The sequence below is a fragment of the Passer domesticus genome, chromosome 1 (assembly GCF_036417665.1).
Source record: "Passer domesticus isolate bPasDom1 chromosome 1, bPasDom1.hap1, whole genome shotgun sequence".
Lineage (NCBI taxonomy): Eukaryota > Metazoa > Chordata > Aves > Passeriformes > Passeridae > Passer > Passer domesticus.
Genome location: NC_087474.1, coordinates 52052217 through 52065777, shown reverse-complemented (window position 1 = coordinate 52065777; position 13561 = coordinate 52052217). Strand labels below are relative to the sequence as shown.

Genomic DNA, 13561 nt, shown 5'->3' with positions numbered 1-13561 from the left:
TTAAAGATAACCTTGGTAGGGCAGAGAAAGTACACATACATACACACAGGCATGACTGGGAGAAGACGAAAAACAACTAAATGGTACAAAGCTAAGAGAGTAGAAATGGTTTCTACAACTACTCCTCATTTCTCTCTCTACCATTCACAGATGAAAATCTGCAATCTGCATGCAAAGAGTACTCCTGCCTGTGTGCAGGAATACTCTGTGAAAAAACAGCATTGCTAATTAGGATCCACTCCCACAGCATGAGGACCAGATTACTGCATCCACCTGGGGGATTATCTGACCAGAAGGAAGAGCTTGAGGCTTGCCCTAAATCTCAAAAAAACTCATGCGCAAGTCATGACCCATAACACTAAAATTAAATTTTGAAAACAACTGATATATGAATGTCACAAACACTCTGTTCTCTTGAAAAACAATGTTTTTAATTAATGTGTTATTACTCTCATAATTTAGCAGGTTTTTTGTTTTTAGAGAATGAAGCTTTCATCACTTTTAGTACTTTGGAGCCTTTCTCATCATCTCATTCATTCACTTATGATTTGCCTAAACCCTCCCTACCTCAAACTCAAGAATGCTATGCTCACTATTGTTCCAGCAAATTTTAGCTTCTCTTCTTCCCTTCCACCCATTAAGACAGGTGTTCCTTCTTCTGGAAAAGCACCTGAAAAGTTTCTCGCATTACCTTCAAGTGAACACTGTCCTCAAAACTGGTTCTGTGATGCTCAGAAACACTCTTTTTCCAATTTCAAAACCAAACCAAAACAAATCCTTTCATTTCCAGTGCCTACTCTAAGACACATTCACAATATTACTAAACTGTGATTTGGGGAAGAAGAAATATTTTCTTTAATTTTTTATACAATAAAATAACTTCACTGTTTAAAGCAAAACAAAGTTGGCAATAACAAAACAGAAATTCAGGAACTGAATATTTCTCCTATTGCACTTGCTACACATACTTGGTTGTGAAGCGAACATTTTACTACAATTCTAACTTTACAGGACTACAGTCCTGACAAAACAGTGATATGAAGGTTCAGCATTAATAATTTCTGTTCAGGTATGGTTGGATTTGCTTCAAACCTCTATACTGTCATCAACAGACAGCCCAAAATTGATATTCACAGGGATTAGTGACTGTTAGTGAATAGAGTATCAGCTAGAATTTCTCATCTAAAACTACATGCAGCCAGGAAAAAAAAAATAGATTATACAAATCTACACAAACTCCTGAATAAAATTCTACATATATACATTTATATCTAAAACACATGGATTATTTTCTGATACGCATCTTTCCCCCCTTCCCCTGGACAAATACATGATGTGGGAAAGAAAAGCCATTTTGAGAGTGCACCTGAGTGACAATATCAGCTGTACAGTATATATTTATGTTGTACCCAGGACTGGAGTCAAGGGGTGACCTTATGAAAATATGACTTCCAAGCTTCTTCCAAACACCACCTCAAACAGCAGGTGTGCCAGTCACAGATCAGCACCAACAGTCACGAGAGCAGGAGGATTCACAGGTATATGAAGCACCACTTACATCAAAGGTGAATTCTGCTAAGGTAAAAGGGGAGAAGAAAGACATTCTGCTAATAGCCCCTGCTTGTATTTTCTCTGCCAGTAACAAAGATTTGGGAGCTGGCTGAGGTGCAATCAGAGAAGATCAGGAAAACACTCAGTTCTCATGCCAGACTGAGAAGTCTCATCTCTGTCAGGCCATATTTGTAACTTGTACGCACTAAAAGACATTTTGCTGCTACAGAGTCCAGAATACAAGTTAGTCCTAACAAATGGTAAATATATAATGGCTGGAAAACTATAGCCATCAAAAGAAAAAGAGAGAAATTCCTTGCACTGCTATTCTTGTTCTATTTGTGTGAAAAACTGGAGTTAAAAAACATTTCCCAGGCAAAGCTGTAACTTTGAACAACAAGCATAATGGAAATTAATATTCTGGATGCATACTTTTTTTGAAAAGTAGTAAATTCAGTTTTGAAATCTGTGATATAAATTCATTATCTATATGCTGGAAGCATTATTAGTGATCTAAACAGAATAGGTAGCTGGATGTATAAATGAAAACCCTAAGGGGAACAACCTGGACAGCTTGGAACACACCTGCAGAAGTCACACGTCTGCTCCCTCAGCATCTCTGCAATTCAATCTAATCACAGGAGGAGAAACACAGTTCCCAAAAAAGGTGTCAGGATGGAAGCCTAATGTCCAAGGAACAAGCAAGGCAGAGGAAGACAGAGGCAGGTTACACAAGCTTTCTTGGTACTGTCTTGATGATATATGCTGATAGTGATCTTCCAGGGTAAAGCAGAGAACACCTGATTGCCCCTGGTCATTCAGCTACTGATCTCTCTGCCAAATCTGTCTACAGTGTTGTTAAATGGGGCTATTTGCGTTGGTGGCCTCTATAAACTGGACTAGACTATCAATCTTTTCTTCCACGGGCCAGTGGAAAAGGCATGATAAATCTAGGCTGAATTTCAACAGGAGATACAGGACTGAAAGATGTGTATCTTTAAAGAGATAGCCACTTAAATCTGATATGTTTAGAAATTCTCCCTTATGTGAAATACTCCCTAATTTTCTGTTGATCCTTAACACCAATGGTCACAACACCTCATAAATAATGCTTTCAAGAAGATGATAGGTTAGTTCATTCCTTCAGGAGCTTTGTACTCCTGACTCATGGGCTGCAGGACGTTTGCCTCTGTGTCTAACCTCTACAGAGCCTCCAGAAAATTGCCAATGCACCTATAAAGCTGACCACAAATGCAGTTGTAATCTATTATAAATTCAGACCTACACATTTGGTGCTGGAAGGGATTAACCACCTGCTCTTCAGTGGCAACTTCATAGGACCCAACTTCAATGTGAACATTACTCTGAAATAAAGCCATTTCTTGGTCATGCATCCTAAAAGTAAAAATCAAACAAAATAACATTTTTCCTTAAATTGTTTCCTCCATTAATCAATAACATCAGTCATCAATGATAGCTCAGCCTAGCCTGAGGCGCAGTGATGAGAAACCCCTTGAACACAAAACACAACACTTTCAGTGAAATTAAGGTATCATTGGGGTTTTTTCCTAGCATCACATAACACAGAATATGCAAGGGACAGCTAGTTAGTTTCCTACACCTCAGAAGCACAGCTTCAACAGCCAGTTTTCTTACAGATATGTAAACAAATATAGACTTACACACACACACACACACACACACACACACATGTAAATATATAGTAGGATGAGTAGGTGATGCCAAAAACAAGGTGTTAATTTAACTTGTGTTTTTTCATCCTTTGGGAAAGAAAAAGTGTCAACTACATTCAATCCATACTCCAATATTCTAGGACTTGATGTCTTTGTTGGGGGAGGATGGACTCTAAGTCAGGGAAAGATAAGTGTGAGAGTGTGATGAAGATGCTCTATGATCCTAAAACACATGCTACTCATCACTCACATTTCTTGGAGTTTATACCTAGTCTAACTTTAGGGAACTTCCAATTCACAACACAAGAATCTCACAGGTACACTTTAAAAGAAGAAAAAGAAAAAAAAAATCCCCACAAAGACTGTAACATTTCAGCTCTCTTTGAAGCAAGATTTAACATGAGTGGAAGAATTGTGATAAAAAAAAGGAGTCTGTCACAGTCCAGTACCTCACAGGCTACTGCAACAAGTTTGACAGCAGCCTCTATAGAGTTGGCTTGCTTCTGGTTCACTGCACGTGAATACCACAGTCAATATCTGCTCACTCAACTAATACTGCTGACTACGGCACAAAGAACACAGGAATTTTGTCCAAGAAACCACAGGCTCAGAGCCTTTGAATGTGCACTATATTTAGAGCTTGCATTCTTTGCAGCTGATAACAGAATGAGATAATAGAAATTTCAAGCAGCAGAACTCAAGCATTGTAGCTATTCTATACACTTTTGTTTAAATGTTAAATTAAGGTAATGATCTACATGTTCTCAAAGGTTTTGCCATTGAACATTTTTTTCTATGCATTTTGTTAACATTTTCCCTCTAATTTTCCATCCCTCTCAAGCTCTGAGTAGCTCCTTGCATTAGTTTTAACTGCAGAGATTAAAATTTTCAGTCCATGACAAATGTAAGCAAAGATATTCACCCTATTATGTGGATGCATGCAAACACACACACACACAAATTTGCACACTTGTATACACATCTGCACACAGCAAGCACCCAAACAACTTGAAATCATGTCTAGTTATTCGTCAGTTTACAGAAAAAATGTTACATAGAACGGTGACCTGAGGCATAACTTTGCTGGCCATTCTTTTTGCTTCCATCATCCCTTAATTCACGCTGGTTTGAAAGCCCGCCTTAGGGAACCACTTCTCACTGGCAGCCAAGAATTCATCTAAGGACTGTTAACTGCCCAGACGGGGTAAATCAGCTAAGTGGCAGTGCTGATAGACACCTCACTGCCGATAAGCCGTGGAATTGCTCCTCTGCAACAGCGTAATTCATAAAAACCTCCTTAAGAATCCCTTTTGCTGAACTTGGCTCCACTGGACAAACCTGTGCCTCTCGATGTATCAGGCGGAGAGGAGGCAACCGATCCCCTTTAGACCACCACGGGAGTGTTCCCGAGGGCTTTTCCCAATTTTTCCTCCTGTATCACACCGGCAGGATGCCCTGCGCACGGTTGTACTGCGGAGTGTTGAAGAGAGGTGGCCAGCCAGCTGCCAGCCACTGGAGGCACGTCTTGCTCATTAGGGCTGGGGGCTGCTGCCACTCGAGCGCTTTTCTCAACATTAAAAAAAAAAAAAAAAAGAACCAAAGATTTGGGGGAACTTTCTACTAAGGATTTTCAACAAAACAAACCATTATGTTTTACAAGCTCTTCCTTCTACATTAAAAATCTTACCAAAATTTTCCTCTAATTTCAATTGCTGCAACTTCCCCAGACAGCCCAAAATCAAGCTGGCTGTATAAAAAGAACAGAGCCTCAGTTAACGCAATATTTATCTGCTGTTATTGTTTCTCCTTTATAAATCTGTAGTTCCTTGGCATTACAATTAGCTACTCCAGAGAAAATGATTATGTCACAAAGTATTACCCACCACAGAAACAGTTGAATGCTGTGAAGCAAATGTAATCTGGTGTGCTTAGAGGCAATTCTGTTGACTTTCATGTAAATGTACTGGCTTAAAATGGGAATGGATTTTAGCAGTGAATCCTTATTTGATCTAAAATTTCTTTTTCAGCAGAAATTAAATAAGATAGTTTTTCCTAAATACTGCTTTTTCCTAGAAGAGAGAGAGCAAATCAGTGAGAAATATAGAAGAGTAGAATTGACTGTGCAGTAACTTCAGACTGCAGTTTACCTAAACAAATGAATGTAACAACTTACGTAAAACAGCTACATCAAAAATATTTAACTATTTTTATCCACATTTTAACCTACATTTTTCCTTTAAAAGGTAGCTCAGAATTAAAAATTTAAAAGAAAAATTTATCCTTTTTTTCTGCAATTCAATATATGCCACTACTAATTTGCTTTCCAAACTTTTTGCACTTTCAGATAGTTTTTGAAAACACTCTCTTTCTGAAGCTATTCTGCAAGCACTACAAAGCTAACAAAGGAGAATTTATGAGAATCTGCAAATCTTAAGGTAAAATACCACTACATAAGAATGAACAGCTGAACAAAACACTGATTCACTATTTTAAATGATGCAAAACTATACACTGACTGAGACAACACAGTTTTAGCCTAGACAGAAGCTTCCTATTCCCAAGCTTTGTAAAAGGTCTGTCATTGAAAGAAAACTATCTGCTGAAGTTTATGTGTGGGCATCTGGCCCTGGTATTTTACTTCCCTGAATAATCACTAAGGAAAGAGGGATACACCTCTGCAGGCTCTGCGTGCAGAGCCTACAACATGCGTATCCACGGCACATAACAAATTCTGTATAACTTAACGAGTCACCAGACCATGCTGATTCCTTCTCAGAGACCTGCTATAAAAATCCTCCAGGCTATGAGCAGCTGCTTATTCTGCACGCTGCACTTCACTTCCAGAGACAGGTTTCTTGGGGTGTTTCACATTTAATACAAGATTTCTTCCTGTTTAAAGAAAATACTTTCACGGATGATTTTGGGAAGCTGTAACTACAGTCATCTTTTCATGTCCCAAGAGCTTCCCAGTCTTTCTTCTTTGATGGCTCCTGGCTAAACCATAAAACCCATTCCAAGTCTTAAAGTAATTAAAGCCAATTCAATGAGTGATGTTTTTCATGCTGGGTGGGGCTCTCCTTCCCACTGTGAAAGGATCAATGAATGCTCTGACAAGCTGACAAACTCCTTGCCAACTCTACAGCTTAGAGGTACACTGAGGTAAAGCAGCAGGTAAAAGATTTAAGAGGTTTAAACACACAGATCCTAAAAAATAAATTAGAGCTTAGAAATGAAAATGAAAAGAAAAATCATAATGTCAGTGACAAGGCTGGGAAAAAATAAACATCCTATCAAATGTGTGACTAGCAGTTTCTCTCATAATCAAGGATATGCTTTAATCTTCTCACATTTGGGCATCCCCTATTTGCTGCATGGTCCAAAATCAGATGATGATGAAAGCTGAGTGTCTGGGCCTGACTTTTCTTTCCACCCTTGTGTAACTGATGTGTGTATAAACTACGTATGAAGTAACATATCTAAGAATTAGACTCCCTTTTTATCAACTTGGAGCTGACTGCAAGTAAAACACATGCTTTGGTTTAGTACCAGAGCATTGAGAAAGTTCAAAATATCTGTTCAAGGCATTCATGTTAGGCACATGCACAGTTCTCTGCACATGCATCATTTCAGGGCGTAAGAGTGCCAAACTTGCTAGTCTCAATCAGCAGTTAGGAAAACAAAAAAGGAGCTTGGAATACTGCTGATCCTAGGAAGCTAAAATACACAAACTGCACCATGCAACTTCCTCCTGGCAAAGGCATTCTACCCCGACTGTAGGCATATGTGGAGCACCTTCCCATACATTTACCTGTTCACTCTTCCTCATGTGTAATCCAGAGCTAAGGCAAAAAGTGATGGCAGAAAGAGATGGAGACTAAATGGATGAATATTTTCAAACATGCATGATGCATCTTGCAATGCATTTGGCCCTGAAACTTTAGCTTTCCACTAGCCTCCTTCAACACATGCATTTACCACTCCAAGATGTACAAGCCACTGCCCCAGAGCCATTCCTGATATTGCCAATGTTGTCTTCTGCCTCATCTCTGCAGGAGTGTGTTCCCTCCACAGCCACAGTAACAGTGCCTGAAGGTGTCAGGATTGGTCACCTTCAAAGGCTGTCCAATTCAACCTTGAAATGAAGCATACTGGGAAAAACCTACTGATGCAACTTGGTTGAAGCATGGGAATGAATGAATGGCCAAGAACTGCAGCTTCCTAAATTGCTGAATTTAAATCCATCAGTAGAATTTTGCCTCTGTCTTCGGAGATTTTTTTTTTTAATTAACAAATAAAAAATCTCATCCTAGCAAAGACAGATTTTGTGGGACTGTGAAGTTATTTACACTTGCACTGTCATAACAATAGACAAGACATCCTTCTTCTTCTGCTCACTACTAATAACTCTCATTCCAAACAAAGACATCATGCAACTGGAAGAGTTAGCCAATAATAAATCTGTGATTTGGATCTTGAAGAAAAATAGCATACTCATGGTACTCATTTCAAATAAACACCCTCATTAGTGGCATGATTTTGAATCACTGCACACCAGCCAGAGAAGCCATCACACTCTAATGGATGACCTAGCAGATGTCAAGGACCCAAACAGAGGTAAGCTTCAGCTCCTCCTTTAATACCATACTTTAGAAATCAGTTTTGGAAATTAGGAAAAAGCTGGACAAAAACAACAAAGGAAAACAAAGCAGGGAATGTGATTACTAAAGACAGGCTACTTTTGGTTTGTTTTAATCATATGGTGTTTATCACAAAATTTAACCTCCTAGTTCAATGTAAAGCAGCAAAACTGAATTACAGTTTACTGGATTTTTTAAACTGAATTTGAGAAAACACAGTAATGAAAAGAAAACACAATAATAAAAGGAAAACACAAGCCCCAGCCTCAAGTCTGCCATTCATCCGTTGCTGCTGAAGAACAACTCAAGTTTCATACATCTTCCTGAAGTATAAACCAGAGATGTGTACTGTAGAAATTCCAAGATAACTACACAGTCCTAACAGGTTTTGGTAACACAAAGTGACACATTTCAGTACATATTCATAAGGGTTGGGGGTTATTATTGGGCTGTAATTGCAGTTGTTCTAACATGTAATAAGCCATGGCTGGAAAAACAAAGGCAGGTTAATTTGTGATTTCCTCTACTCATTCAGAGGCAAATTAAGTGTCAAACAGCTAATACAGAACATATTTCATTTTATGAGATTTTAATTTAATTCTGCACCATATCGTTGATGCCTTAATGTAGGGTGGTTTATCTAAGAGGAAGAGCAATTTATAAACCTCTTTCAATTGAAATCTTTAATGATAGGATACAATGGCATAATTACAGCAATGCCTGCCAGTCCTACTATACATAAGCATCTGTCAGCAATTCCATCATAAACATAAGCCCTTATTTTAAGGGTTTATAACTCAAATTATAAAATTTGGCTCCAGGCTGAAGTTTGGGATGGAACAGTGCTGTCCATCAGCAATTAAACTATAAGAATCACATAGACATATATACATATACCTTTTTAGAGCTGCAAGTATGTAAGAGCCCTGTAACATCTTTAAAATTCCTGCTTTCTTTTTTCTCTTTCACTTGACCAGTGTTCAAAATTATGTGCAGACACTGTAGGTACCATGCAGACAAGGCCCTCCTCACATTTTTTCTGCATTTGTATTACACCTAAACTAATTCCACTAAGGCTTGACAGGTTGTGGAACATATTTCAAGGAGCTTGGATAACTAAAATCATGCCTTTTTCATTTTTTTCTTAATTTATATTACATACACACATTTGAGAGTACTACAAAGCTGAGGAGAAAACCACTCATACAATGAAGTCATTGTTGAAGCTGTAGGTAAACATTTGCTTCCTGACTGGTTTCTTGCCATTTTCTCTCAGAATTCTCAAATACTTTCTCAATTCAGTTCTTTTTTATTTTTTAATGGGTACTAGGACAGCAGTTCAAGTAATGGCTCCAAATGATCCCGGGTGATCCTAAGTGCTACTAACACCCAGCTCTGTAAAACTTGCAAGAAAAGCACTGGATGCCTACCTCACACGTATCTACATTAATCTATTTTCCTGAAAACTGCAAAAGCATGACAAGCCATAACATATACAAAGATGTTGAAGGCTAAATGATTGTTTTTTGAAGTTGCTTAATTGCCTATTTATATTTAATTACACCAACTACAACAGCTCCAAGGGTCACTGCAGCTCATCATTCCAATGGTGACATAAACCAAATGAGCAAAAGAATCAACAGAAGTTAATGGGGGAAAATGGCCAATATAAAGGCAATTTTGAGTTTAAACCTTGGGCTGATATAAGAGTACATTTTTAAAGCAGCTACTTGCAGTCATTGCATCTGGCTAAGACCTCCTTTCCTCTGCAGGGCCCAGCAGAATCGCCACTCAATCAGGGAGCAGGGGTGCCCAGCACACACAGCAAGGCACCTTTCCATAGAAGCAACATGATTTTGGGGTCAGATGGGACTATCTCTGAATGCAAATCAAGGTATGAAAGAGGCATTTCCAACATCTTCTGGGGCTCTTACAGAAGTCTTGGCACTGAGAGCAGTGTAGACTGCTAGTCCTGATTTCCCACTGTCACCTAAAGCAGGTGGCACTGGTCTACCCACCCAAAAGCCCTGCTGCAGGCTTTGGGTGCCATGCTGTGGACGGGGTTCATGGGACTAAAGCTCCAGGGAGGGCTCAGCTCAGCAAATGCAGGAAGGATTCCACATGGCACAGAACTTCAAGAAGCCTCTTCCAAGCTGGTAGACAGTACTTGTGTCTTGGATGATGGTCCTCTGCTGATGCAGGTTAAAACTCCCTACCCCATCTGCCCTATACAAAGAGAAAGGCAAATTCCCCACTAGCTTCAGAATGAGCAGGATCATCGCGCCCAGCTTCCAAAAACATCCATCCATGTAGAATATTGACTGCAATGCAAAATCTAGGATGACCCTGTAATGACTGTCTGATCCTGCCACCTTCAGCTTACAACAGTAGTTAGCAGCAAATTTAAGCATGTATTTGAGTGTACTTTATTATGTGGTAGATTGTGGTGTAAATGGTGATGCATCTCAGGAACCCTGAGGAATAAATCACAAACTTCTGTGCTCTCTTTTTCTATAAATACCCACTTTTCCTCTAATGCCCAAGAAGACTGCAACACAGATTTATTACTTACCTCCAGGCAAATTTGCTCTGAAATTACAATTCAGTAATAGAAGACTGACCCAAAAAAACTGTTAGTAAAATATTGTGTGTGTACTTGGGCATATAGTTAGGATTGTTAATATCAATTAATTCTGCTCACAGAGGAGGACTTGTTTTAAAACAACTTCATTTTTCTTCTGCATATATGTAATTACACAGCTGTAACTAATAGCCATAGAAAAGCAATCTGCCATCTAAACAACTAGCATTATTCTTCAAAGTATTACTTGTGCTTTTCTTCTTGTATTTCCTCAGTGTGAGAGGTGATTAGTAGATATGATTAAATGTATACATCAAGCCTTTTAGTGAAGTACCAAGCCCTGCTTTTCAGCTCCATTTTAAATGGTATTTAGCAGTTTTCTGGACACATCTACTGGTTTATTCTGCAATGCTGATATCCGTCTCCCCATATGGAATAAGATAAAATTTATTTCTACAGGATTTCACCACTACCACCCTTTTCTATGCATGTTATCACTGGTATTCATTTCTTTTATCTTTGTGTAAACCATGTGCTCTATCACATTTACCATTTTGTTTGGGTGACATTCCCATCAATCAACCGATTGCCTATATGTGCACACAACAGGGACTAAGAAAATTTACTAAAAATTTCATTATGCTTCATAGCAGTCACTAGGGAAGAAAACCAACCTAATGGTTGTTTTGTAAACAAACCTTTGGCATGAAAGGAAATTTTAGCCATGAAGAATACCAAGCTTAATACAGATTAAATACATGTTTATCTGGCTGTATTTCACAGGGCTCAGCCCTTTTTAATTTAGCCTTTACAGAATGATGTACTACAGAACAGATGTCAGCAAAAGACATAGGTAACCTATGCCAGCTACCTATTATAACAGGAATTCCTCAAGCACCAGCATGGGTTTTGCTTTATGAAAAGATAATCTCAATGCTTTCCAAAAGTACATCATGCACTCTGAAAAGACTGGAAAACTACTCCAGGTACATGGTTTCAAGCATTGCAAAGGTTCATGTATTTGTCCATTCTTTCAGGAAGCAAGGGGGAACACTGAATACTCACACATGCAGAGGAGGAATGGGAGATGGTTCATAATGGTAGCGTCCCTCATGATGTCTTGCATCAATTGGTACAGGAGGGTGGAATGCTGGAAAAAGGTGAGGAGGATCTGAAAAAACAAATGAGGTTCCCAGATCTGAATATCTCCAATGATTCTTTAAAAACAACATTCATAAAGACAGAACAGTTACTGAAAAGCATGTGTTAAGAGTGCTATGACTTAGGGGTCACAATCTCCTTCCATGCTGCTATCAGTCAGCTCTGTCTGAGAGGAGAATTTGGCCCACAGTGTTTGCATGAATATGTATTTACTAATTTTAATATTCTCTTTTTATAGCTTAAATGGAAAAGGGCATTAAAGAAGTCTTTAATAAATAATTATGTGCCCATATGCGAAGTACCAGATCAAAAGGACCATCACAGCTTTCATAAGCATTCCTGATTTTATTTTGTATTAAAACAAGAAAAAAATCATCCCAGGAAAAAAAGCCTAAGCAGAGAATACAATGCAATAAAAACATATATCCTCAGAGATGTACACACAGGCCTACAACAGAAAGCCAAACTGAAGTGACATGCTGAGAAAGGAAGTAAATCTGGAGTAAATTTGACAATCATGTTCGAAGGCAAATGTGACTAGGAAAGGCCATATTGGAGATATTTAACTGCACCACACCAATGGCTGAAGCTGGAGGAATGTGTGTGAGGACAGAGGGACTAATTTCACACCCAGCTCTTGACAAGGAAGGGTACTTTCTTTGTCCCCATCACTGGAAACCCAGGGATTCATGGGTGCAGTAAACTCCCCTGCTCTATGTCCTCCATGGCTTTCACAGGATGGGGATTTTGCAGCTGTCAGAACTCCTGTTTCCCGCTGCTTCCGGGGAGCCTTGGAGATAGGCTGACAAAAGGGGGAATGTGCCCCTGACACCCCATGGGCTCTGCCCTGAGGAGTCAGGCACCGGCCCGCCCTCCCCACGGCTTCTGCAGCTGGACTTCCCCCCAGCTTCGAGGGGCACAGCTCACAGAGAACACAGCCCTCCTCACCAGCACACCGCCGTGATCTGTGTGCCTCAAAATACTACACACTGCTCACCACTGCCTCCCAAATGCTCACAATTCCAAGGAAATGTTAAGCACCTCCAGCGGCATGAAACAAACTGATCCTGCACAACCATTACCCAATTGCCACTTTGGGTGATGTCATGTGTTTATCTGACACCAAAGGCTGAGAAGTACAGACATTAGGTCATGTCATGGATTTACTAAAATGCTTCTAGAAAAAAAAGGAAACTTCAATCATGTACTGGCAGTAAAACTAATTCTACTCCAGTTTTGCCCACAGCTCTTGAAAGCATATTTTCTTTATATTTCCCACCTTTCCTATACATCAAAATGTAAACCTTCTCTTAGATGATATTATTTGTGAAAGTAGTTCCCTGGTCTCAACTAGAGTTCGTTAAAAAAAGAAAAGGATTTTTCCTCATGATGATTTTTTAAAAAGTTGGGTTGCTTTATTACTGCATTTTGAAGTGCAGGAAGAATGAGAGGAACAAACCTCATTGCACTGAGGGAATTCACACAGGGGATGAAGGGGGAAATAATTTCTGAGGAAATATTCCCAGTATTTCAAGGAAGCCTGGAAACTATCTGACAGAGACTGTCCAGTTACACAGCTTGATTTTGTGAAAGGACATCAGCATGTAACTAGCTACAGCACATTTCAGCCATTTACTGACTTAGGAACCACAAATGAAAAATAATTGTGGCTTATGATATAAGGGAGCTCAAACTCACAGTATTCTTAATTCTGGTTCTGCTGCACCAACTGGACCTTGGCATGCAATCTTTATGAGCTACACTCCCCATGCCAAGCACTCATGGTCTCCAATGGAGGTAAAAAAAGGGTCATACATGATTGGGAACACACTGTCATTGTCTAAGTGGAGGATGCTTGCTGCCACCTCCTGAAAGACATTCCCCAGGAAGGCAGAGGGGAAAAGGGACATGGGAAGTGTGTTTTAGCACATCTCCCT

General features: G+C 39.3%; 1 protein-coding gene across 9 annotated transcripts in view; it reads right to left on the bottom strand.

Annotated features, from left to right (window-relative positions):
- The window catches only part of GLI3 (GLI family zinc finger 3), a 206097-nt gene that overhangs the window by 82452 nt on the left and 110084 nt on the right, over positions 1-13561 (bottom strand). For all 9 annotated transcript variants that reach the window (XM_064419962.1, XM_064419954.1, XM_064419979.1 and 6 more), the window contains one exon: positions 11529-11634. In XM_064419962.1, the coding sequence (XP_064276032.1) occupies positions 11529-11634 (106 nt within the window). The remainder of the gene's footprint in view (positions 1-11528; positions 11635-13561) is intronic.